The sequence below is a fragment of the Nannobrachium achirus genome (genome assembly GCF_963921795.1).
Source record: "Nannobrachium achirus genome assembly, chromosome: 9".
Taxonomy (NCBI): domain Eukaryota; kingdom Metazoa; phylum Chordata; class Actinopteri; order Myctophiformes; family Myctophidae; genus Nannobrachium; species Nannobrachium achirus.
In genome coordinates this window covers 30,464,794-30,492,043 of record NC_137818.1, presented here as the reverse complement: position 1 = coordinate 30,492,043, position 27,250 = coordinate 30,464,794, and the positions used below count along the sequence as shown (strand labels likewise).

General features: G+C 40.3%; 1 protein-coding gene across 1 annotated transcript; it reads left to right on the top strand.

Annotated features, from left to right (window-relative positions):
- The first annotated feature begins 1,985 nt into the window (after positions 1-1,985).
- On the top strand, positions 1,986-26,732 carry smc5 (structural maintenance of chromosomes 5). Its single transcript, XM_080733144.1, has 24 exons — positions 1,986-2,217; positions 3,771-3,912; positions 4,498-4,550; positions 5,211-5,373; positions 6,326-6,460; positions 6,686-6,826; positions 7,228-7,389; positions 8,636-8,707; positions 8,890-9,145; positions 9,649-9,803; positions 12,658-12,771; positions 13,839-13,933; positions 14,248-14,380; positions 14,664-14,837; positions 16,141-16,310; positions 16,833-16,956; positions 18,437-18,559; positions 19,279-19,404; positions 19,855-19,950; positions 20,407-20,511; positions 23,205-23,324; positions 24,865-25,044; positions 25,726-25,821; positions 25,942-26,732. The coding sequence occupies exons 1-24, from the start codon at positions 2,048-2,050 to the stop codon at positions 26,080-26,082; spliced, it is 3,246 nt and encodes a 1,081-aa protein (XP_080589270.1). The 5' UTR covers positions 1,986-2,047; the 3' UTR covers positions 26,083-26,732.
- Positions 26,733-27,250: the final 518 nt, after the last annotated feature.

The window sequence follows — 27,250 nt, the reverse complement described above, 5'->3', positions numbered from 1 at the left end:
CAGACTAGGTGTGAAAGGGTGACAAACCTTAACAGTTCTGGCGTCCAAAAATTGTTTTTGGGCAAGAGAACACCAGTGTTAAGCTATACAGTTGCCCAGTATTCTAGGCCATGCCTAGACCGGATCACATGGTTGTTTAAAACGAATACCAAGCTTTCCTTTCGTGGAAAGCCTGGTGACACAAGGTTAATTGAGAACAAGCCCTAAAGAAGCGAGCTCTTCACCATTTAAACAAATATTCATTATAATCTATTTTTTGGGGGAAATGGCAGATCTACAAGCTACCAACGCGTTGCGAAGCATTGTGAGCTTGTAGATCTGCCATTTTAAAATATGTTTGAAACATTTTAACATGTATGGGCATAAAATGTTTTCAGATGGAGGTCTGCAGACAAATACAGTAGCCTAATTTGAGGGTCCTTGAATTGAAAATGTTTGAAACGCTGGTTTTTAACATTACAAGCCCAAATAAGCAACTACACTTTTAATCCCAAAATACTGCAACCCACAACTACCAATATGTACAAGCAACTTTACAGAAAAACAAGCACAAAGTTGCTTTAAGCGGACATGGCAACACTGACCAGGACAAAGGGAAACGCTAACATCCTCCCCTCATCCTTGGCTTTTCTTGCACTCTAAATATGCTTGAACTGTTAATCTGCTATAATATATACCGTATGTATGTACTGTATGTATGTAGATGTATATATGATGAAACATATTCTGATGTCCTTTGTTGTGCTTTTTTGCACTCATTGTCTGAAGAAAGTCAATTCGAAACTGGCCCCAGTAAAAAGTCAGAAACGACCCCCCTATATACTATATTTTTCATTTTTATATCTAAATCCTTGAGGGAGTGGAGGAAGTTGCTTGGGATAAGGAAATCTGGGAATCTCAGTTGGAATTGTTACCTCCACGACCCGATTCCGAATAAGCGGTTGAAGATGGATGGAATGTTTATGTTTTGCATAGTATTATATATTTTCATTAAATGTTTCTATGAATTGAGTTCAAAGGACCCCAATGGGTTTTAAATCCTCTTAGCAGACCTTGTATTGAACTGTACTTTTCCTGTGCTTTTCTTTTTTTGCAAACTGCTAATAAATTATTGAATCAATCAATCAATCAATCAAATTCAATCTATATATAAAAAAGTTTTACTCTTATGCACCATGTATAAAAGATGTAACAATAAGGAACAACCTTCAACCTTCTCTTCACACTTTCTTCTCTCATTCTTTTAGGACACTGTGATGCCCCTAGTGAGTTCCCTTACATGGTGGGTCTTTCAATTCAAAGGAGCTTTAAAATATTGTCATAAGATTATATGAGATGAGATTGTCATGAGATACATTGCCAAAGCAAGTGTCAAAAGCATAAAACATAAAGATGACTTTTACAGTCTCTTTTTGGCCGTTTTCTAAAGCTTAAATATGATATAAAAAGCAGAAGTTTTTCAAATGTGTTTAAAGCCAAGGTAGTAGCTCTGTTCATATGTAGTAGGTCAGGTCTATGTGATGTCTGAGGTCAGAGGTCTTTCTCTGTTTTACAGGACTCTGCAATCTTCTTTGGGTTTGCGTTTTAGATGTTCATTGTCGCCACCTAGTGTGGAAAAGCCATAGGGAAAAGCTTGCTGGACTGGACTGGACTGGAGTGTGAATCCCATAGCCAGAGTTGACTCTCATCTAATTGGCTGATCGGTTGTCAGGCAAATTCTGCTGTTTCTTTGCTACATTGTTGGATCAGATTATTTATTATTATTTTATAATTATCATTATTTTATGATTTATGTATTTCCGCCTCAACATGTTTAAGTAGTCGTTATTAATTCCTATCAATATGAAAATGTCCCTCCAGGCTGTGGGATCTGGGCAAACGCAACATTTTGGTGTGTACACATGTGATGCCACGTTGTCCAACCAGCGATCGACTTCCTCTGCGCATGGCAAACACGACCGTGTTGTCCCTTGGCCAAGACGCGCGGGACCAACACTGGCGGCAAGGAAGAAAGCACAACTTTGGCTTCACATGAAAGACGTCAAACATGTACGGTCCTACCAGAAAAAGGCGAAAAACCGAAGACGCTGCAAATGCTTATAATGACAATAATCCACCAACCCCGACACCGGCCAGTGAACGAGAAGCGCGTCCTGGAGGAACGTCAACGGAGTGGGTTGAAGGATCCATAGTTCGCATCACACTCCGCGACTTCCTGTAAGTTGACTTGACGGCGGCTGTCAGCCTGTCAAATAACTAACGAATTAACGGTGTTAAACTACAGCTAACTGTTAATGCTGTAGTTTAACACCGACACACCGTGCAGGCTGTGCAGCACATCCCCAAGAGAGACGTTAACATGTCACTGTTGACTCGTCCGCGAGTGGTTACCACCACTGTCCACCACCAGTGGTGTAAAGTAACTAAGTACAATTACTCAAAGCACAGTTTTGACTTTTAGGTACCTTAACCTTAGTAAAACATGTGAGTATTTTTTACACCACTGGTTACCACACCACTGTGTCACCACAGCTGCAGCTACTGGCAGTTAGCTAGCCAGGTCAACTAGTAGTCAACTTTTCTCTAGTTAGCGTTGCAGGCAAGCTATCTCTGCTTGTTTACAGAGCAACATGGACGTTTTTCCTATTATGTTAAGAAAGCAAAGCAAAGCAAAGCAGTGCCCATTACTAGCTAGCTAATTATGTAGGTTAGGAAATGAACAACCGTCACCTGTCAAATGCATAGGTGTGTCTAGTACAATGATTTTCAGTTTTTGTGCCCAAGGCATGTAAAAAGAAGTCTTTTGGTCTTTTTGAAAAAGTTTGCGGAATAATAATACAAAATATTTGTAATTGCTTACATGTCTGCCTATTCATGGGTTTCATTTATAGTCCTAAACGGCCATGTTGAGGACCAACACAGGTGTTTCAATTTGTTTGATTGGCATAGAACTAATTTTCTATGCCGTTGGTCCTCAACATGGCCGGTGTAGGACTACAAATGCAACCAATGAATAGGCTAATGAAATGAAAGTGAAAGTGGTTCAAATATATATATATATTTTAACCACACACTTTTAACCACCGTTTTGTGCAATGAATGCGCACAAAGTACTGATATATTACATTTAAATAAGTAACTTTTTGTATAGCTGTATATAACATGTGTTGTAGTGCAGCACACCTTATTATTGTAAAAACAAATGTGAAAAAATGGTGGCCAGGGGTGACAAATTCTGGCCCCTGGGTAAGCCTAGGATTCACTGGTGGCCCCCCATGAATGTTCTTCATAGGGGAAGGGGGTTTAACCCATTTAGACCAGGCAGGAACGCATTATTACACATTATTTTGTGCTTTAACTTTTGAAAAATAGCAGATATACAAGCTCACAGCGCGGCACGGTGCTGCGCTGCGAGCTTGTAGATCTGCTATTTTTGAAATATCGTGAAAATTTGTGCAAGTCTTTGAATATTTCAAATCCTTCTAAGGTTTTATGTTTCTATGTCAGCTGTGCTCAAAACTTTTCATGTGAAGGACCCCCAAAATGATATGTATTTGGCCACGGACCCCCATCTCAAAATATTTATTTCCAGGGACCCCCCTGAAGCAAAATTTGAGTTACAAATGTTCGCTTAAAAACGCATACGGTATATTCAAAGATTTGCACACATTTTCACGACTTAACGTAACTCAGTCCCACTCTCCCCCCTTGTGATGCCCCTGGCTGTATTCATTGTTGTCAAAACTTTCTACCAACTTCTACTTTGACAGAACTTATGACTATGCTGTGATGACACCAGGCCCTGATCTGAATATGCTTGTTGGGGCCAATGGGACTGGCAAGTCAAGTATAGTCTGTGCTATATGTCTGGGTCTGGCTGGTAAGACTTCTGTCATGGGCAGAGGGGACAAGGTAAGCGTCATAATGAATTGTAGGTCTTGTAGTCGTACAGTTAAGACAGTATACATTTGCACTGTTAATGGATTACATTTTTATAGCGCTTTTCTAAGCACATTGTGATCTCAAAGCACTTTTCAGTCGTCCATTCATTCATACGTTGGGACAACAAAACAGTGGCGCCACCACTGAACTACATGTATTTATACACAGGGACATACATGTACACAGTAAAATTCTCTGTTAATTTAACTCTGGAGTGTGTAAATGTAACTAAATGGATCCGTAGGGGTTGTTTACATTGGTTACATCCCGCCTCTCCGACATGTCTCCTTTCCAACATGTCTCCATTCCGACACTAACCCTAACCCTAAACTTAACCCCTATGGGAGTGTCGCCACTCCATAATTTAGAAGTCAATTTCGGAGTGGCGACATGTCGGAATGGAGAGAGACGTTTACATTTGTACATTCTGAGTCTCGAATGGATAAATTAAAACTGAGGAGGATATTACTGTATATGAGGTTGAGGATATTGATGATCATGGATAATGGATTCTAATTTTGATCTTTAATAGTTCCTGTTGTTCTCTTCCTATAGGTTGGACTTTATGTCAAGCGGGGATGCGAAAAAGGTTCAATCAAGATTGAATTGTGAGTCATATGTTTGAGAACTGAGGAAGATATTTTATTATTTATTATGATTGATTATACATGACTTTATCTACAGTACATTATGTTGTACATCTTATGATATTCGTCTCTGTGTCTTATGATACATTATGATATTTGATAGCTTGTAAGAGTCTAGATGTCTCCACTAAGCCTGATAGCTATTGTTTTGGTAAAGCCTATTTTGTTATGGTTCAGCTCGTCCTTGAAGCAGCTACAGTATAACTATGTTGTCTGACTTGTGCCTCCTGGCACATAAAGCATAACATCACCACCTAGAATATTGCTGTGTCCTAATTGCCTCATCGATTATTGATTGATCAGAATTCCACGACAGAACCATAACTATAGTTTACAATGCTTGTGCTCAAAGTAATTTTCAGCCAGAAAGGTTTTTTAGGTTTGTGTGTGACTTTAAACCAATGTGACCAATTAAACCTACCCAGGGTTCTATACAGGTAATTGGTATACAAATTTCCCCCCTCGACTCTAATTCTCTATGGGTTGTGAGCTTGTATATCTGCTATTGTCGCAGAATAGCGATAAGGTTCATGTGATTAAACAATCTACTCCAGGTTTTTTTTAATCTTTGGTAGATTCCTTATAATATATTTCAGAGCTCACATGTCTTTATATTCTCAGGTACAAGAATGGTGGTAACCTCGTGATTACCAGACAAATCAGTGTAGAGAACAACATGTCAGTGTGGACACTGAATGGAAAGCATTGCAACCAGAAGGCAGTGGAGGAAGAAGTCAAGGCTTTGCGCATTCAAGTCAGCAACCTCTGCCAGTTCCTACCTCAGGTGTGTACTACCATAGACCATGGCTGTATGATGATAATGACTGTCTAACGCCCGACTGATGCCAGATTCTTTGGAGTAGACCACAGAAAAAAGAAAAACAGAGCAAAATCTAGTTTTAAATATTTTTGAGCGGTGGTCACACCGTCTCCTAAGAGTGACTTTGTCCGTATGTTAGTGGGTTACTATGTCTGTCCGTAGCATGAGCTGCAATACGGCTGGTGACCAAGTGGCGCTGTTGAGTCACACACACGCAACCCTGAAATGAACTGCTACACACACGGCCATAAGCGTGCGCGCATACTCACACACACGCAACACCACTCACTTCAAACTTGGTTAGATTTTTATTGTGAAGCGCAGCATAAAGATATACACTTTCATTTCAAGCACTCACGAAGTGCTTCCCTATTTCACAAAATAAACTGGTACAAAGAAGAGAATACAAACAATGTCAAAATGTACATATGGGATGAATTATAACTGTTCACAACCAAGGCTGCTTTTATATTTAAATGTGTAAGGAGTGTAAAATCTTGAGATCAGTTTAAAAAAATGTGATTTGATTAAAGTTTCAATGGGCAAACAAATAAAATAAAATAAAATCACATTGACATTGGCTGCACAAACGCTGATACCATGTCATTAAAAAAAAGCTAATGGTCGATATACCGGTCAAGCCAATATATCGTCCATGCTTTACAGCAGTCACATTCAATGCTCATTATTATAATTCTTGGTGATTCTGTGGAGAATGTTAATTCAAGACACTCTTTTGCATCTTTAATTATCATTGACTATTTTATGATTTTCCCAGTTATTCTACAGTAAATCACAGCAGCAGCAGCAGCAGCAGCAGCTATAAATCAACAATAGACTCTTAAATCTTACCTTGTTGCCTATATATTGACCTACGAGACCTATAATTTTTCTTGGGCTTGATTTGTCCTTACAGGAAAAAGTAGGCGAGTTTGCTAAAATGACCAAGATTGAGTTACTGGAGGCCACAGAAAAGTCAGTAGGACCACCAGAGATGTTCCAGTATCACTGTGAGCTCAAGAACTTTCGCACCAAAGAACGAGACCTGGAGGTGAGCATGTGGCTTACACTGGCACACACCTGTTTACCTATCATTATGATTAGAGGGCAATGACAGCTGTCTATCTTTTGGCTTTTTCTGGACACAATAGTAGAAAGACAGAAAAGCAAGGGTTAGGAGAAATTAACACATTAATTGAATCAGGGATATTATGATTATACTGTATGGATTTTGGAAGGGTTTTTCCAATGTTAAGGGTGATTTGTTGTGAATTAGAACGGACTTAAGGAGAAGGCCAGCTTCCTGGAGAGGGCCAAGCAGAGGAACGAGAGGAACAAAGTCGACATGAACCGTTACTACGAGAAGAAAAAGCATCTGGCCTTGATCCAGACACTTGAAAGGAAGAAAGTCTGGTTGGTGAGTGGTCCAGAAATAACATTAATTGTGTTTGCTTTTTTAACCCTTTTTTTCTGTTAAGAGAAATTATGATAAAATAAGGTGTACTATATAGTCATAGCTAGTGTATAACCCTGAAACTACATTGGAAACATCATGGATGCAAAAGCAACAATATTACTTGCATGCCGGGTAGCCTACTCGGTAGAGCACTCTCCTTTGGACCATTACATTCATTGAACAAAGTATGCTGATTACAGCAGTTGATTGTCAGTTGTTTATTGAACAACCTGCACGATTATGGCCAAAGTGATTATACCGCTCATTTTGATCAATATTGAGATCATATTTGACGTTTAAAGTGTACGAAAGTTTATGTGTTGCGGTAACCTTGACCGTTTTTCCCCCCTGCAATTTTTCAGGAATATAATGCAATTCATACAGAGCTTGAAGATGTGAAAAAGGAATGTGAAGAGGCAAAGAATAGGTTCTCCAGCCTGAAGCGGACCCAGGAACCCATTCTGAAGAAAGTCCAGGCCATCGAAAAGAAGCTGAAGCCAGTTGAGGCCCAGTTACAGGCCAAGGTCAGGGGAGGGCTATTTGCTAGCTTTATTCAGTTACAGATTTAACCCTGCACAATGACAAAAATTGTTGTCCGTGTTTCTCAAGCATTCAAATTTCAAGGTCTCCCCATAACTCTGACGGTGTACAAATAGAAACTAATTAACCTGTCAGGGTTCATTTGGGTCCATTTGTACACTATCAGAGTTACAGACCTTTAGACCACCGTCCCCCATGAAGGAACCCACAGAGTCCTTGGAATCAATCCACTTTGAGAACCACTGGTCTAAGTTACACTATTAGAATAACAGCAGGGTTTCTTACACTTTTGTTTTTTTCTTACACTCCATATTATGAGGGAGGTTTTTTGGCGACCCCATCAGGCTAGAACCCCACCAGGCAGTTTCTTAATCCAGCTCTCAATTTTATCTTTGCCGTTTTTCTCTATCGCGGCAGCTGTTGGACTGGTCTGGTTGTCTGTCTGTAAGAAATGAATGATCACCTTGCTCCGAGGGAGCTGCTCGGTAATGTTACATCACAAAATGTAACTCTGCGAGGGTATTGGTGGTACAGATGGAACCAAATGGACCCGGTGTCCAGTACTTGCACCACCTGCTCATTTTTAACATAAGTCCTAAGTAAATCTTTAATTAACAACTGCCTCAGCCTCTGCTCTGCATGCAAGGGCTTGTGTTAATGTGTGTTATCTCAACTCTTGGGCTGCTGCAGCCTGCTTGTTCTCGGGCGGTATTGGAGGCAGAGCCGCATGAGGCTTGCTATTAAATATACCTTGTATGCATGGATATTGATCAGCTATTGAAACCTATATTTCTGTGCAGTTCTGCAAACTTTCTACATCAGCGTGCATTCATATACTTCTTGATGTAACAGTATGGGAGCATATTGAAGGCAGATACGTTTCTTGTACTGTGTGCAACAGCAACACAACTTTTTATTTCTGGAGTGGTATTCTTTAAATGTCCACTAATGGCTGGCCCAAAATACACTAGAGATGTCAGGTTGAAAGTGGTTAAGAAATGTAGAATGTTTTGTGTTATTTTATTGTGTCCTCTTTTGATCATCGAATCAGCTGAAAAACACAGTCTAAGAGCGATGTTATGTTTTTACTAAAAGTGAACAAAAAACTGTAGTAGTAGTTTTCTGACTTCTTTCTTTCTGCTTGTCGTAGTACATTCCACTTAATATTCCCAGAGTTGGATGTGGTGTTGATCGTGGTGACGAATATAATCAACCTGACATTTATTTCAGTCTGCCAGCATCAAAGAAGCTTCTCGGAAGTGCAAACAAAAGCAGGACCAGCTGGACAAAAAGCACAAAGAGGTGAGACTCTTGATAAATGTACAGTGCACCATATCATCAACAAAATATAAATCAGGCTTCTGTATTTCACACACGCCACTGAAGATGTGAATGGTAAATGGCCTGCATAATCGTACCTTTTAAGCCTTACCCGACCTTTTAAAAGCACTTCACAATGTAATTCTCATATGTCTTTATTTTAGATTGATGATATCAAGCAGGCCCTGAGGCTCAAGCAGACTGAGGAGGAAGACCGCCAGAAGCGACTCCGCAACACTAGACGGTTGATTGACGACCTGAGGACGGAGCTAGCGAATGTCGCGAACCAGCCAGACTTGGTTCCGCAGATCGATGCTGTCAACGCAGAGCTGAGGACTATCCAGGAGGAGAGGGCCAAATATGAAGAAGAGAAGGATACGCTAAAGAGGAGGAGGGACAACACACTGGCAGAGAACAAAGGTGTGAGAGTCTCACACATCAACCATCACTCACATATATACTGTATATCAAAAACTCATACACCATTTTGTTTTTATTCAAAGTGCTCTATATATATATATATATATATATATATATATATATATATATATATATATATATATATATATATATATATAAAATGAAAAGGAGTCTTCAGCCACACCTCAGACGATGCGTCAATTGAACATACCAAACAAATGACTGATGTTTAGATATACTGCATCTTTCTCAGTCGTAAAAGGTGATGTTATGAGGCACCTTAATAAAAGAGGCTTTAATTGTCCAAGCTGCTCTAGTGTCTGTATACGGCATGTAGTATCATTACAAGTATTGGACAGTGTTGTGAATCAATTCCTCTACCCTGGCAGTGTTTGACCCATTCAGTTAGACAGGAACCACAGAATTGTGCTTCATGTTGCCTGCCAAAATTACTGATGATGTCATTGATGTCAAGTTGACAATGGACCTTATGTTTGCCCCAGCTCTGTCAAAAAAACTGCATGACATGAACAACATGATGAACATCAAAGAGGAGAAGCTCAGGGGACGCCACAAGGACACTCACAGCGGGATCCAGTGGCTCAGGCAGCACAGAGATATGTTCGCTGGACATGTCCATGAGCCCATGATGCTTGTGGTAAGTCGAGACCTGTTGTATCAAATTTAGATATTTTAGTTGTTGATGTAAAATAACACAAAAACACCTTTCATGATAAATTAGTTTACAATGCTCTTCACAGAGGCATTATCTCCTTTCTCCCAGAGATGTTACCGATCAATCGGCAATGGATCGGATCGGGCCGATCAAAGCGTGATCAGCGATAATCGGTGGTTTAGATCAAAAAGTAAATTCACCGATCCGATCCGATCGGTGCATCCGATCAACCAGCCGTTCAGTATGCCCACTTGAGGCCATTTTGGGGTATTGATTTCCACAGTGCTGAAGGAATAATTAGTTATTGCTATGATAATAAATACATAGTAATGCTGGTAAATAACTATTTAAGGCAAATATATAAATGAATTCATGAGTGAATGAATGAATTAAAGTTAAAACATTAACATTTAGAAAATATAAATAATAACTTGATCGGATCGGTGATTGATCGGTATCGGGTGATCAAACTTTTGTGATTGGTGCTCGCTGATCGGTTCCAAAAAACCTGATCGGACCATCCCTACTTTCTCCACATCTCATGGATTTGCACTTACAGGTCTCTTCCTGAAATTACTTTTGCAATTGCAACCCCAGGTTTAAGGGGTAAAAGCAATTGACATGATCTGCCGCCTTTCAGATATTGCCATGTAAATCTCATGATCCTACATGCCACTCCTTTTCAGTTGTACTGTATGTACAATTGACTGTCAACTTGTATAGGTTAGTGTCATTAGTAACGTAATCCCACGACAATTTACAATTTAGGCATTTAGCAGACGCTCTTAATTCAGACAGCGACTAAAGCTACAGTGCTGTAGTTACTATTGTTTTCTAAAGGATTTTCTAGTTCTACATTTCTTTATTTGTAACAGGGTTACCAATTAAATTGAAACCGGAGCCAAATTAAATTTGATTCAACCCTAAAATGGAGCCGGGGAAAATGGACCCGATCTGGCTGGGTCTTTGGCCCGAACTATATTTCGCTTATTTTTCACCATTACTTTGAGACTGGTCGTAGACAGAGCGCACCTCGTTTGCCTCTCCAAGAGGCAAGAGCTATTGTGGAGGGTTGTGTGTGTGCGTCATGCAGGACAGCTGCATTTTAGCTCAGTCAACAATCACCATGACATCCACATTAAACACAAACCTGTCCAGTCAGTGACAGTCCACTGTTACTGTCCAGTCAGAGTCCACGACTCCACAGCTCATATCACAAAACGTTCCTCCTCCTGCTTGAAGACGATCACTCCGCCAGTGGCGTCAGTTCAGCAAAAGCTGAGGTATGGCAACATGACTGGTGTCTTGCACGCGCGAAGACACGCATGCAAGACACCAGTCATGTTGCCAATCCTTAGCAACAGGCATGATGAATTGAGAAGAACATTTTATTATTTTCCCCTGTAGCCAAGGTATGGCAGCTGCCATAGCCATACTGTACCTTGCCATTGACACCTCTGGAGTCTGGTCCTCGGACTCCTTGCTGCCTCGCGTCTGTCAGGGAGTTCTGCTCTGTGTGTTGCAGATAGACAGAACATTTTCGCCGGCTTTGTGTCGCCCATCCCGGCAGATAATGTCCAGAAACATGCTCCATCCATATAAATGACGTTCCAACCCTATATGGCTTTTGTTATGATTTTCAACTTCAGCAGATTGGCTGTGCTGCAGGACTCTTTCAATATGTGAAAACGTGGATTTGGGAGCGTAATTACAATGCATGTCTCACAGTATATCTTTTTTATTTCGGATCCTCTTGGATCCTTACAGGTAAATGCATTTTGGAATGGCCCGAACGGACCCGTGGCAATTAGACCCTACCCTACCTTGACCCGAGGGACAAGTCAATATTTTAGACCTGAACCAGCTCGGTTCTCGGTTCGGGTCTTGGGTAATCGGGTCCTGGAAGACCTGTGCTATCCTCTACCTGGACGCCTTGCTGTCAAACGCTCCCATGTGCACTAAATTGACATCACGTGGATAAATGGCTATTCTACAAACATGTCTGTTATGTCATCAAGTAGTCTTATCAGTATATCTTACAAAAGCTTTGTTCTGTAATTGACTATTGACCATTCAGACCTGGAACACCTATATGTTATACCTTTCAGGCCAGGAACATCTCTGTGTGTAGTTGTTGCTATATACTACTGTATATTGCAACATTAAATCTTGAATTCAGTTCAGAGGTTCAGAAAACTAGAATCAGACTCGGTCTAAATGGGTTCATAAATATGATTATGTGAACAATTTACATTTATTAAACAAACAAAATACAGCCTAGTGCGAGGCCCCCCAGTGCAAACGCCCATTTGTCTCTGATTGTCTGTCTTAAGCCCGTATCAGAGTCGGGTCCGCGGTGGAAGGCTATCCACCGCGGTGTAGTGCCTTGTAGTCTTTTTGAGTCATAAAACTACAACGTTAACGCTCAAAAAGACTACACGGCACTACACCACGGTGGATAGCCTTCCACCGCGGACCCGACTCTGATACGGGCTTAATCCATCTATTCACGCCCCCTCATGGCGGCCCTGCCATCATGGAACAGAGAGCCATGATGGACTCAATTCAATTTAATTCAAAGGAGCTTCATTGTGTGTTGTTAATATTGCCAAAGCAAGTGTTAAATGAAAACAAACTCATTGGGCCTCATAAAAATAATCACATACTGTACAGTGTACACTATCCATCATGTTTGCTTGAGCGCCAATCTGAGCCAGAGATTCTGCCGACACATCAAGGTTGTGTTTTTGCTTTTGAGGTTGCTGTAACATTCAAAATACAATGTTGTGATGGATTCTTCTTAGATTGTGTTGAATTCTCCCCTCTTTTCTCTCAGATAAATGTGAAGAACAACGCCTTTGCCAAGTATGTTGAGACCCACATCTCCTTCAATGACCTGCGGGCCTTTGTTTTCCAGAGGAAGGACGACATGGAGAAATTCAATAAAGAGGTCAGAAGGCTAGAGATGTACAGTACTCTTGCTAGATAGTTCAAAGCTAGGATGCATTTAAGTGGCTGGTTCATCTTCTCTGCTCCTGAGTCCTGTTCTCACACTCTGTTTTTATACAGAATTTAAGGGCTTGTTTTATTCAATTCTATTATAATGCAAAATCGCAAAAAGTTGTATCAAGACACTTTACAGAGACCGACTGTGTCCCCCCTGAGCAACCATTTGGTGACCAGGGGTAAGGGAAAAACACATTTTTAATTGGAAGAAACCTTGAGCAGAATCAGTCTCTGTGTGGGCGGACATCTGTTTGTTTCCATTGTGGTCCATTAGTTCTCCAAACATCTGGCAATGCGAGACAACATTCAGTTTTATATATATTGAGCATTAATTAATCATTATGCCGAAGATGGGAGTGGAGGCTATTGAGATGTGGTGAGGCGAGGCAGACTGCAGTGGAAGAGTGATTGGGTGAAGAAAGTAATGTTGTTTAACGTAGAGGGGACCAGTGTCTGGCCTAAGAAGACGACCGTGTTGGCTAACATGAAAGCACTCGGCATCGACCATGAGGCGGCCATGGACCGCTCCCTGTGGAAGAAAGCCATAGCGATAATCCAGTCCAACCCAATGGTGCCTGGAAAGCGGACTTTAAACCGGTGATGATTATGCCGTATAGCAGACATTTATTCTAAAAGGGCGTCAAACTTTTGCGTCTGGCATTTTGTTTTAAAGTCCAAAATGAGGTCATGTGTGGTGTGGACAACTTCTACATGTCAAGTCATCAATAGAAGAAACTTGTGGCTCTTGTGGCTCCACAGAATGTTAATGTCAATTAATAAATAATGTCATATATAGTTGTGACTCTCTGTTCTACCTTTTGTGTGAGATTTATCCATTATTACCAACTGAGTCATGCAGATCATAGGAATAACAAGGAGTTCTTTTGTTTTCTATTTTGAATTTCACCTACAGTATATTGTGACCTCAAAATCTGTTGGAAATGTTGTTTTGACACAATCTCCCCAAATAAGATGTTAATATTCCACCCTTGTCTGTGTCCTGACCACCAGGTCCGTGATAAGCTGAACTTAAAGGTGAATACCATCTCTGCGCCAGAAGAGTCTTGTTCCAACCGCCCTCCGTCTCAACCTCTTGAGTCCCTGAAGTGAGTGCCACTGTGTCCTGTTATATTCAGTAACGTTGAAGTTGAAAAACGAATAGACACAATTTTTGGTTCAGGGGTAGTAGCACCAGTATTAATCATGTTTTTATAGACTGATGCATATCTATTTGGTATACTTCATTTTTATGTGGAAATGTTTAGGAAATTTGTATTATTTGAGTTCCTGGTAGGTGTTCAGGATGTATTGGTTTGCCTTTAATGGTTTTCTACTAACTGATGCAGTATTGGGTTGGGTCTAAATCGCTTTCCTCCTTATGGGAGGCTTTAATAAAGAAAAAATGTGAATATATCTACAGGCGGTTTGGTTTCTTCTCCTACCTGCGTGAGATGTTTGACGCCCCTGACGAAGTGATGAGTTACCTGTGTCAACAGTACAGGGTGCATGATGTCCCAGTGGGAGACGGCAAAACCAAAAGCATGATCAAAAGGGTCTGTTCTTCTTCCCCCTTACTTGTTTAGTTTTTAATGTATTTAGAATATTCACCTGCATTATATCTGATACTTTGAGCAGGAGTGTGAAATGTGCTACTGTATGCAAATAACACTTGAATTGAATTGGGGCAACAGAGAATTAATGACATTTAGACACTGTTTAACTGCTAAATGTTTAGGAGCAAGTTACCTTTTCTTGCACATCATGTCATGTATTACAGCGAGTTAGTCTGTTGAAAAAACTCCTGATCCCTTTGTTTACATCCGTGATTGCTCACAGGTGATTGAGGAGCCCAACCTAAAGATACTCTACACAGTTGATGAGAGGTACCAAGTGAAGAGATCCTTCTATTCCAACAAGATCAGCACCAGTAACTCAGCCATCTATGCATCCCAGTACCTCAACATCACTGTGGATGCTGAGGAAAAAAGCAAGCTGGAGAAGCAGCTTAAGGTGAGGGAACTATGAACCCAGATGGATCTCTTGTAGAGGCATACCAGTATATCAGTTGGGCCAATATATCAGCCTTTATGACATCGGTATCAGCAATTATCTTCAACCACTTTAAACCTGTCATCCTTATTTTGGCCATGTCACAGGAGAATATTAAGTCTAACATTTGCGAAAAATAGCAGATTGATAAGGTGAAATGATATTATGTAGCAGACAGTGAATACCTTGTGTTGTTAGATAGTTTGAACGCTGAGAACCTGGACGAAAATACCAGTTTTCCAGGGAGTAGTGAAGGTCACACAGCTGCCAGCAGAAGAGTGGGCCTTTGTTTTATGATTCACACAGCTTAGTAGAGGATATCAAATGTTTTAGCCAATTATAAGCAGAGAGTCAGGAAGAGGGAGTCAGTCTTGTCTGTTTTTGGTGTAGGATGTATATATTTGTGTGTGACTGTTACAGCGCTGTAAATAAATGTGTTCTATTATCTTTTAACATTGCATCTGAGTCAAGGTTTGCTGTTCTTTTCAGAGTTTCAATTCCGCTATGGACTCTTAGACTGGAGTCCATAAATTAAGTAGGATTTCTACCTCAAGATCCAGAAGCTTAGATCTGCTATTTATGAAAATGTTTGAACAGGATTTACATTAATTGGTTAAATATGTATGTGTAAGTTCTTAAATAGACACTCTAATCAAATCAAAACTCTTAATTGTTTTAAAATGTTTTAGAAAATTCTGAGCATTGGTTTGGCTCTGTCTGTGAAGCAACAAGTGCTGGGTTGTCTTGTGACTTGGAAAACGGCAATAACGCCAGTAGGGGGCACTGAGTGAACTGCTTTTTGGTAGTCTATAATAGTGGTTCTCTTCAGGGTATCCCTATGCCCAATGGTATTTCACCCACCCCAAATTACCTTTTGCACTTATTTATGTCATATTAAATACTGTAAATGTGTACATTTTCCCCTGGGAATGAGAAAGGGTTGCAAGGAAAACTTGAGAAAATATCCGGTTTGGTTAGAATTGATTGAAAAATAAATACTTTATAAAATACTTGTATGTGTGACACTGGTACACTGGTACCTACTTTGAGAAACCCTGCTCTCAATGCTGTTCACGATTCCATGAAATCATGCAAAACAATGTTGATGTTCCCTCCAGAATAGGGATGCTGGGGTAAATCGATGACATAGGTGACATACTGTACAGTACACTGTATAGCCCTATATTGTGGTTGAAGGTGATTCACTCATCTTTTTAGATTATATCCAAATAGTTGATAACGATATTCTTTTTCTGGTGGCCAGGCGTCTGAGGCGGATTTAAAGGAAATCGATGAGCAGATGAAAGCATTGCAGCAGCGAAGCGCCCAACTGGACCATCGCGATAACGAGCTACGAGCAGAGAAGAAGCGCCTCGCTGAGTTGAAGGGCAGAAAGAGACAACTGGAGCAAAAGATCAGTACCAAGGAGGACAGGTACACACACACACACACACACACACACACACACACACACACACATTAGTTTTTTAAAGGAATATTCAACCATTTTAACAGGCCTAAAACACACACACGCGCACATACACACACACATTAGTTTTTTAAAGGAATATTCAAATATTTTAACAGGCCTAAAACACGCACAAATGCGCGCGCGCGCACACACACACACACACACACACACACACTAGTTTTTTTAAAGGAATATTCATACATTTTAACGGGCCTAAAAACACACACACACACACACACACACACACACACACACACACACACACACACATACACAAACACAATTACAAACACAATTAGTCTTTTAAAGGAATATTCAACCATTTTAACAGGCCTAAAACACACATGCACACACACAGCAAGGAGGACAGAATAGGTACACATGCACACACCAAGGAGGACAAGACGGGTACATACGCGCACACACCAAGGAGGAAAGATAGAAGGAACGGGAAACAAAAAGTCGCCCTTTCCTTGTGCTTATAGTCTGAAGCAGATGGAGCAGGGTGGCATAGACCTGAAGAAGGCAGAGGAAGAGATCAACGGTAAAATTGCAGCAGTCCATGCCCAGAAAGTGGCTATAGCCTCCGAGCTTGTTGCCCAGATGAAGGTATGGAATCATAATGGCTGATACTACTGTACCACATGTAGTGACAGCTTTTGTAGACGTTGAAACATAATAGTCAGTGTTAAGACTTGTATCCAGTCTTAATGATTTTCTTTTTATTCTCACTTCTCCATCCCATTATCTTGCATACTCATTTTTTGTTTGGTTAGTTTTCATCGTGTTTATCTTCTCAACCCTTCTATACCACTTTGTTTTGTTGTGAGCTGGGAGTAGGGATGTCGTGGTATGAGATTTTGATAATAAAATAATAGATTTTCCAAAATGGCTAGAGGCCCTATCCCATTGGGTCACTGAGTTATTTTTTCTATTGAAATTCCCCATAGAGATAATGTTATATAACAACTGTGTTCCAAAAATAGACAAATCAGCCGGGCCGTTTTACTCCTATAGACCTGAAGCATCAGCTAAGCTGACGGTGAAAAGAGTAAGAAAGAAGAACGTTTTTATATAGAAAAAATACTTCTGTGACCCAGGGGTGACGTCAGCACTTCGGTACACTTTAACGGATAACGAAAAGCAAAATGTGGATTAAATGTTTAATCAGACTAAAAGATTTAGAGGATAAATAGTCAATTCGATTTTTTGTGTCGATTAATTGATATATATCAAAAAATATAAACGTGCTTCTAAACTTTAAGTACTAATAGAATAATTGTTAAGAAGGTACAGTAAATTGATAGTTGCAGCCCTACTGCATTGGATGGTAGAAGAACTACAGGCAGAGACTTTAAAGTATGAGGCTGCTGACCCCAGCGTGCATTGAGCGTGAAGGAAGTATCCCATCCAAACCATATCTGGATGTTAAACTTCCTTCATGTTTATGTTTGTGTTTAAGTCTAAACATGCAGTATGTCGGCACTAATGAAAACCTTGATGCATGATTCATGCCTGCACTTGTAGGCACCGACGATAAAGCTTTGTGAGTAGCAGCACTATAATACTGAGTGAGGGTTTTATTGCTTCAATTGACTATGAGTAATGATTACATATCCACTAAAAAGGTTCTTGTTTAACACATTTACTGCCATTTAAATATGCCTTCTTTGGGATCTCCCTGCCATAAGTCTCCATAGTCTTCCATGTAATTTATAGTGCACAGATCATGCACGCCCATGCACAGATCATGCACCATGTTTGTGCAGGCTGTTCACAGCTTTCAAACAAAAAAATCAGATTGTAAATCCGTTCAGTCATTCTTGAAAAAATAGCCATTATGTTTTACATGTTATGTAAGCAAAGATGGCTGCCCTGTATGAAAGATGTCGTTGTATGGGGGTGGAACATGCAAAATCGCGATTGAAATCTTTTTTTTTTTTATAAGTAAAAGTCGATTAAAGTCGCTTGGCAGGGAAGTCCATAGTGAGATAGTTGATCTGAAAGTCGTTTGGCACTAAGTGAGTTAATAGGCAGGCTTATAATAAGCCTGGACAAAATATTCTATCCGTCTTTTCCATCTGTGTAGCTGAGAGCATCACTGAGCATGGAGAAGGTCTACTTAGCTCTGGAGACAGTGGGGCTGAGTGCAGAGAAGACCAAACTAGAGGAGGATCTTAGAAGCAGTAATACTGAACTCAAAGCTCTTCAGGTAAAGGATCACACGCGCACACACACACACACACACACACACACACACACAGCACCCCCCTTACCTTACCCCCACCCCCTTTTTCCCCACTACTCTGTACATATTAGTGTTTTATAATTGTGATGATATTTGAATGTTTTTTGTTGCTATTTTTTTATGTCCATGAATTGAATACCAACGACCTTCTTTTAGGTGTTTAAATGTACTTGTACTGTACTAGATTTTTTTGTTTTGACTATAATTGTACTGTTCATTTTTGTCTAATAAAATATTTAATCAATCAAAACACACACACAAGCTAACGCGTTACTTTGCATGTACATTTCACATGGACGCATTTAACATGAGCCATCTGCTCCAGTCAGTCAGACCTAAAAAGACTAAGTTAAAGGCATGTTGTTGAAGACATAATTTATATATCTACTAGTTTTCACCATAGTAAAAGTAAAATAGCTGAACATTTAGAGTTGATGTATTGTGCCGAAGCAAAACGAAAATGTATACGTCAATATTGAAGCAAAAATAAATAATGCAATTGTAACTACCGGTAGTTGCTTTTATAATGTAACTACTTTATTCTTCTATATTACTTGTTGAGAGCAGTAATGAGTAACTATAACTATTTACTAATTTAAAGTAACTCCCACTGTAAATAACATACACATTCATTTTGTTACATGTTATGGTTTGTACTCTGACTATTTATCTATCTTTTGTAGCAAGCATGCACTCATCTGGACCAGAGGAAGAAATTGCTGTCAGAGTCCAAAAAAGCCCAGATGGGGAAATTCAGGGAGATCTGTAACTTGAACGCTGGAGAGGATGTAATAAACAACTTGGCCACCGTCAGTACTCAATTTTTATTTTATTATTAAAGACGTATTGATTTATAGTACTGAGGGAAAGAGGAATTAGCATTTGTGTGATAGATGTGATGGGGAAACAAGATGCCATCCCCTTACTGAGCTTTCAATAGTTATAATGAATTTTCTGCAAATCTTCCCCCATTATTACATAAAGTAAGCACTTGCAGATTCAAGCCTTGTGTATATTATATAAGAGAAACAATGGCTCATAGCTCTGGGTACTTAGACTCAATACATTGGTTCACTGACAAGTGTCGCCACCAGTCAACCAATCAAAGCTGGGGGACATAAATGATGCATTTAATAAGCCACTAGAAGTTTGCCTGTGAGATGTTACAAATGGTTTACAGAGTTTGTCTTACACAGTATAGATTAGGCTTTTACTACATATAATAAAATGTCACTCAGTCATGTTTTCTCTCTGTTCAGTCCCTTAACCACCTCCCCAACAATGTGGACGAAATTGATTCCATGCTGAACGAGGAGAGGTCCAGGGCAGAGTGCTTCACTGGCCTCAATGAGAATGTAAGTCAATCTTCACTCAATAAAACCTAAGATAAGATTTTGTCAAAGAAAAATAACCCTAGTGTCCCTATTCTGGGGGTTAGGCTTGACACGTCAGTGATATAGGCCCTTTGAATTTTATTTCATTTGATTAGATTTATTTGTTTTGCAGAGTTCTTTCCAAAGGAAATGTGACAGATAGTTGTTGTGCCGGTGTTGTTGTAAACAGTCTGCCTTCACTACCAAATTAATCGGCCGTTTCAGCTTGACCCGTTATCATTTTGAATAAAGTAATATTATGATGAGGGTAAAGAAATTGTGTCTAAGCTGCTGTCTGTCACAACGCTGTGGGAGTTCACATTGGTAATCTGAATGTTACAAGTGCCCCATCAAAGCTGTGACCAGGGACTTGGGGGGGAAAAAGCAAGAAAATAAACAAAAGCTTTTTACATTCCCAATCCCAATACTGTTTCCTAGGTTGTTGAAGAATACAACAGGAGTGAACAGGAAATCAAAAACCTTGAGGCAGACGTGGCCGAGAAGACCAGGCAGCTGGATTCCTACAGACAGAACATATCAGAGGTACGTTAGCGTTAATACTTTGCTAGTCTGGCGTAGCCAGGTGATCAGAGGTCTCCACCGACTGATATGTTGGGGAAATCTAAATCCATTGAATGGGCTTGAATGACGGTGCAAACCAGTGCTAACCAACCTACGGCCACTGCTTTTAAAACCCATTTTGATACAATCACGTTATGAAGGACTACCCTAAATCATTTGTATCGTTTCAGCAATCCAGTTATTTTTCTACAAATTGACTCCACCCATTTTTGCCCAATAATTGAATTTAGATATCACTAGACTTATCAGCCAGAGATCTCTGATTCTCTGGCTAAGCGAGACTAATACTTTACTGCAGTCGTTCCTCTGCACCACAACGGGATTGCCTGTATCACCAGATGTTTTAGGGGGAGAGTAGAGTATTTGTTCTGACATTGCTCTTTACTTTTCGGATGGTAAAAGCAGTTTGAAAAGTGTGCTGCTCTGCTGAAGAGAAGAGATGTAGGGAAAACAACAGACTCACAGGTATAGTCCAGTCATTTTAGGCCAAAATTTGTCCAAACCTAGAACAAATTGCAATAGTAGCAAACTCAACTGATTTTGTATCCTCAATATGTCCTTAGTGAGGGAAAAAAAGTCCCAAGGAATCCCACCGGGGCAAAGTTTTGAAAACGACCTATCTACCTTCACTTACTATACACTACAATATAAAGGAAAAAATGACTGAAAAAAAATCTGCTTTAAGTGGGATGTGAGGGGTCAAACTAGGGGTTTGTCATCATGCTGAATCCATTGCAGGCATTTGTTTTGCACAAAAAACATTCTGTGGGCTAGAAATGGCCTTAGAAAACAATACATGTATGGGTGCGTTTTCATGTTAGTCGGAGGCCTTAGGGTTTTTTTTTCTCGTGCTAATCAGTCTAAAAGTTCAAAATTTTGCACAGATGTAGCTCAGGGCATGCTCTAATGATTTAGCTAGGGCGCCCGAGTCTGCGACCTTCGGGGTCGCCACAGCACCAACAAAACTCTGAAAAGTGATGACTCATCACTTTTCATCACTAAAGTCGATGGGAGCCCAACTTGATTTGGCCGCTGTGGCGACCCCGAATGTTGCAGACTCGGGCGCCCTAGCTAAATCATTAGAGCATGCCCTGAGCTACATCTGTGCAAAATTTTGAACTTTTAGACTGATTAGCACGAGAAAAAAAAACCCTAAGGCCTCCGACTAACATGAAAACGCACCCATACGTGTATTGTTTTCTAAGGCCATTTCTAGCCCACAGAATGTTTTTTGTGCAAAACAAATGCCTGCAATGGATTCAGCATGATGACAAACCCCTAGTTAGACCCCTCACATCCCACTTAAAGCAGATTTTTTTCAGTCATTTTTTCCTTTATATTGTAGTGTATAGTAAGTGAAGGTAGATAGGTCGTTTTCAAAACTTTGCCCCGGTGGGATTCCTTGGGACTTTTTTTCCCTCACTAAGGACATAATGAGGATACAAAATCAGTTGAGTTTGCTACTATTGCAATTTGTTCCGGGTCTAACCCTAAAATGACTGGACTAGTAGCAGCCTCCAGTAATGTAAACAGAAGCAAGCGCACAAGATGCTATTCATATTGGTTCATACATTTCCCATTAATCAGGCCAACACCCTTAACTGTTAACTCATCAGAAGAGTAAAAAGAAAAGGAAAAAATATTTTTTAACAACACTACTTGTTTAAGACGGTGGTGTAATGTGTTTTGAGAGATTAGAACCCTACTAATGCAAGATTTTTGGGTCTGATCCGAATGCAGTCCTAGACATACCTGACCTAATATCACTGCGTAGATATTAGTCTGGAATCTCTGTGTGGAACCTGCATAAAATAAATGCCTCTGTTGATAAACCCAACCCGGCCACGGTGATGATTTTTCATTTCCGTGTGAAAGTAAACATCCTGAACCACATCACAACACCGTCAATTTCCACAACATGGACACGATCGTGGCTTCCAGGGCTCATCAAAATAAAGCAGCATGAATGGCGGCACACTGTGTTTGTGGCTCTTCAAAATAAAGCGCTGTGAATGGTGGCACACTGTGTTTTACTAAAATAAAGGCACTGGTTTCCAGGCTAAAAATCACACTCGTGTGAACTGAGCGGTGGTGTGTGTGTGTGTGTGTGTGTGTGTGTGTGTGTGTGTGTGTGTGTGTGTGTGTGTGTGTGTGTGTGTGTGTGTGTGTGTGTGTGTGTGTGTGTGCAACAGCGCCCCTCCCTTAACATGTGTGGTCAGAAAAGGTTACTGCAGGCTACAGACAGACAGACAGACAGACAGACAGACAGACAGACAGACAGACCCACACACACGGCCACGTATAGGAGCGTTGTGACCACCGCTCAAAAATAGGAGATGTACTAGCTCACATGTAGCAATCTGATGCGTTTTGAGCTTGTTTACACCTATAATGACATGTGCAAAATAGGGATGCAATGTTGAAAGTGGATAGAATAGTGACACATCGGCTGCATAATTGCTGAGACCCATGTCCTCAAAAAAGTTAGATAATAGCCGTATATTGTTATATCGTTTATAGAACAGTCTAATTCTATAACATTTTGCTGTTCAGCAGAGCAGCAAAAGAGCGCCTGCAGCCAGGATACTATCATTGATACTATGAAGTGTTGTAATATGTCCGTCTATATGTACATTTGTCTGGGTTTCTTGCAGGCTAAGGAGCGTTGGCTTAACCCCCTCAAGCAGCTGGTAGAAATAATAAATGAGAAGTTCAGTGACTTCTTCCGCTCCATGCAGTGTGTCGGTGAGGTTGACCTGCATTATGAGAATGAGGTATGGACACACTGTTCTGAGCACATGACTCAGTGACCATAATGAACAACTCAGTGACCATAATGAACACCAACACTTAGCCTTCACTACAAAATCCTGTGGCAGTTTAACTATCAAGGACCAGATTTACATACAGCCATGAAGAATAAACAGTAAAATGAAATCAGTGCTGCTGGAATTGATTAATAAATAAACTGAACACAGAAACAGTTTGGTGGGATGCAATGCAGTACACAAAATGTGAAACCATTACATTGGGAAGAAAAAAGTAAGCCATTTACCATGAGAGAGAGTGGGTTGTTGGCTGATTTACCCTGAAACAGTGGTAAATCAGCCAACAACCCACGACCCTCGAATCGTAAATTGCTTTTCTACCACTTCTACCATATAAATGAAAGAAAACACAGTTTTGTAACTTGGAAGGATATTTAGTTACAATCAACTGCAACACAACAGTGGGCGGGGTCCATGAGCCAACTCAAGGTGGTTGATAGCCCTAGAATGGCTCTGATTTAACGATTAAGTAATCGTATAAAATACAGAGCCATAGAACGCCCCCATAGCGCGGCGGTTAGCAACTAATCTGCGCGGCACTAAAGTGCCGAGCGTTACTTATCTACTCACCCAATAATTAATTCCTCAGCCTGGGAGAACGATATTGTCCTGTAGTGTCATATCCATTTGAAAGTTCTGGCTAAAAACGTGTACTTTGTAAAATATCTCCACTTATCACGAGCCAACACGGACGACTTACACGACCGGGCGAGGGGCACTGAATGACTGCTGGACTGAATATATCAAAACGTACGGGGCACACAATCACGCAGGTGGTGTGATTAGTCACCCCACGTCAATCACAAGCACCTGTCAATTGTGTGCCCCGTACGTTTTGTGCTTCCCAAAGGAAGTTATGATATATTCAGTCCAGCAGTCATTCCGAGCCCCTCGCCCGGTCGTGTAAGTCGTCCGTGTTGGCTCGTGATAACTGGAGATATTTTACAAAGTACACGTTTTCAGCCAGAACTTTCAAATGGATATGACACTACAGGACAATATCGTTCTCCCAGGCTGAGGAATAAATTATTGGGTGAGTACACAAGTAATGCGCAGCACTTTAGTGCCGCGCAGATTCGCTGCTAACCGCCGCGGATAGGGACCGTTCTATGGCTCTATTTGAGGGATTACACAGTGTCAATCGACCGAAAATAAGAGACATTCTAGGGCTAGGTGGTTGATTGATTTACCACTGTTTTAAGCCAATCAGAATCCAGTATCTGAACATGTGACCACAAAAAGTGGTAGAAGTAATGACATACAATTGAACAATATTATAAAGTAATAGTCAATATAAATGGCTGTAAGAAATGGTATATGATCTGACCCGCTGTTCATCCAGTGTGGCTTACAAAACTTTTAAGAACGGTTTAATGATTACATTTGCAAGAACTGACAATGATATTACATCCACATTTTAAATTCACAAGAGGTGAGCCGGAATTAACTGTCTTTTTGTGGAATGATTGGCGTGTGCCCACTTTAGGAAGAATACGACAAGTACGGGATCCGAATCCGGGTGAAGTTCCACAGCAGCACTCAGCTTCATGAGCTCACACCACACCACCAGAGTGGAGGGGAGCGCAGTGTGTCCACCATGCTCTACCTCATGGCTCTACAGGAGCTCAACCGCTGCCCCTTCAGAGTGGTGGATGAGATCAACCAGGTAGTTCCATAAAATAAGTGTTTAAACTGTTCCTCATTTTGCTATGGATATCCTGGCACCATCACAACTCCTGGGGGTCCCTGAATCCCACGATACCACACTATTCATGCATGCCTGTGCACATACACACAAATACCCCCCCCCCCCCCCCCCCTTCCTTTCAGGAAATTTGTTTTGTCTGATAGCGGAATCATCTACAACATTAATAATTGAAAGATTCTGCTCTGCTTATCAGTGCTTATCTCTGCCAACACTTTGCAAATGTCAAGATATGCCATTTCCACCTCGGATATCGGTGAATAATTTTGCCTGTGATTGTGACTTTGACCTTTCCAAACCAAAAGTTAATCATGTCTTCGGGCAGGCCTCTTGACTACCTTTTTACACCATCCTCCTCGAACATCCCGAAATAGAAATGAATGTGAACCATCCTGAATTTATAAATCCTCGTTGATTAGAAAACCAACCATTTAATACAGCACTGTATAGAATGTGGTGGAAAACCACTAAACTTAATGGACACAAAGACTACCATTATGAGGGCATATCCCTCAAACTTACATATATTATTACATTACATTTCATGCTCCCATTAACTCATTTACCCGCAGGTCAGAGCCAGTACAGAAATAATCTTTTATATGTGGTTGACCAAATGCCTTTCTTTGCTCCCCTAAATAGGGAATGGATCCTATAAACGAAAGACGTGTCTTTGATATTGTGGTCCGAACAGCATGCAAGCAGAGCACCTCCCAGTATTTCTTCATCACACCCAAAGTGAGTATTTGTATCTCTTAATGAATTAATTACGTTTTGTGTGTGTGAGAATAAAAGAGATGGATACAATTAGTTTTTGTCTTTTCTGAAATATCCCCTCCCCCCAATGTTTGTTTTCAGCTCCTGCAGAACTTGCAGTATGCTGACGAAATGGTGGTTCTGCTGGTCAACAATGGTCCAGATATACTGGTCTCCAACGAGTTCGATGAACGGGCCTTCATCAGGCGCCGAGGGAGATTCGGAGCCAAACCAAAGGCCTGAAAACACTGGCCAAGTTATTTTACAGTTTTTTCTTTCTTTCTTTCTTACTGCCTTTTATGCAGCTACAAAGGATCCCCGCTGCTGTTGTTCTTGGCCAGAGTTCTATATAGATCTTTGAAGGTCTTTGATGGAGGGTCTCCCTCCACTGTCCTACAATTTTACTGTAAATAGGTTCCTTAAGGGACAACTTTGTTTTTTTACAACAAGGGTTCATATTTTAGATTGTAATTAGAGAAAAGAAAAGATGAGTGTTAAAATGTTTTCATTTACTGCCTTCTTTTGATAGAGATTAAAATAATTTTGATTTTAGAGGGTGGGGGCATGCGTATAAGTTGCTAATTATGTCTTTTTAGAGACAATAAGCCCATTCCTAAGATAAGACATATGGGGGCTAATAGTGTTACTTTAAATTGTATTAAAGAAATCGCCTGCTCTAAAAAGACATATTTAGCCACTTGTACGCATGCCCCCGCCCACTGAAATCAAAATCGCTAAAATGGCTAAAACAAAAAAGGGCAGTAAATGAAAACATTTTAACACTCATCTTTTCTTTTCTCAAAATATGAACCCTTGTTGTAAAAAAACAAAGTTGTCCTTTAATACGGTTGTATTTTACTGTATAACATTTTACATTTTATTGTTATTTTAGTAGGCTGTATTTTCTTTGTTGTTTGTTTGATTAAAATATTAAAATTGTTCTAATTTCAGAATGGCTTACAAATAATGATTGTTCAATCCTTCAATGCATCAGAATATCTAACCTATATCTATATATTTAACATACGGTATTGTAAAAGTCCTAACTTTTCCAGAAAATACACATGCATAGTGTAGTATATCTAAACTACCCACAAAAAGTTCTGAAAAAAAGTGTAAAAATGGCCAAATGTGTTGTTTTTTCTTTTCCTTATTACTGTGGGAGAGTACAATCATTCAATGCACCAAGCAACAAAGGTGAACACCAACAGAACAGCATTGCAGGCCATTTTGGCAAAAGCTTATGGGGCACTATCTACATGTTAGGCTGTGTTGCTCATTCCACAGATGCTTACAAGCTGTACCTGTTTGTAAAGGTTACTAATCAACCATAAGTATATAAAACACATATTATTAAAGGGGAAATATAATTGACCCGAGTTACGTTTCCAAACTTTTTGTGGGTAGTCTA

Bases quoted from the DNA above. Each gene is read 5' to 3' on its own strand.
- smc5 (XM_080733144.1), top strand. From the start codon at position 2,048: ATGTACGGTCCTACCAGAAAAAGGCGAAAAACCGAAGACGCTGCAAAT. The intron at 5,374-6,325 runs GTGTGTACTACC...TTGTCCTTACAG, and splicing joins TCTGCCAGTTCCTACCTCAG to GAAAAAGTAGGCGAGTTTGC. The intron at 20,512-23,204 runs GTACGTTAGCGT...GGTTTCTTGCAG, and splicing joins ACAGACAGAACATATCAGAG to GCTAAGGAGCGTTGGCTTAA.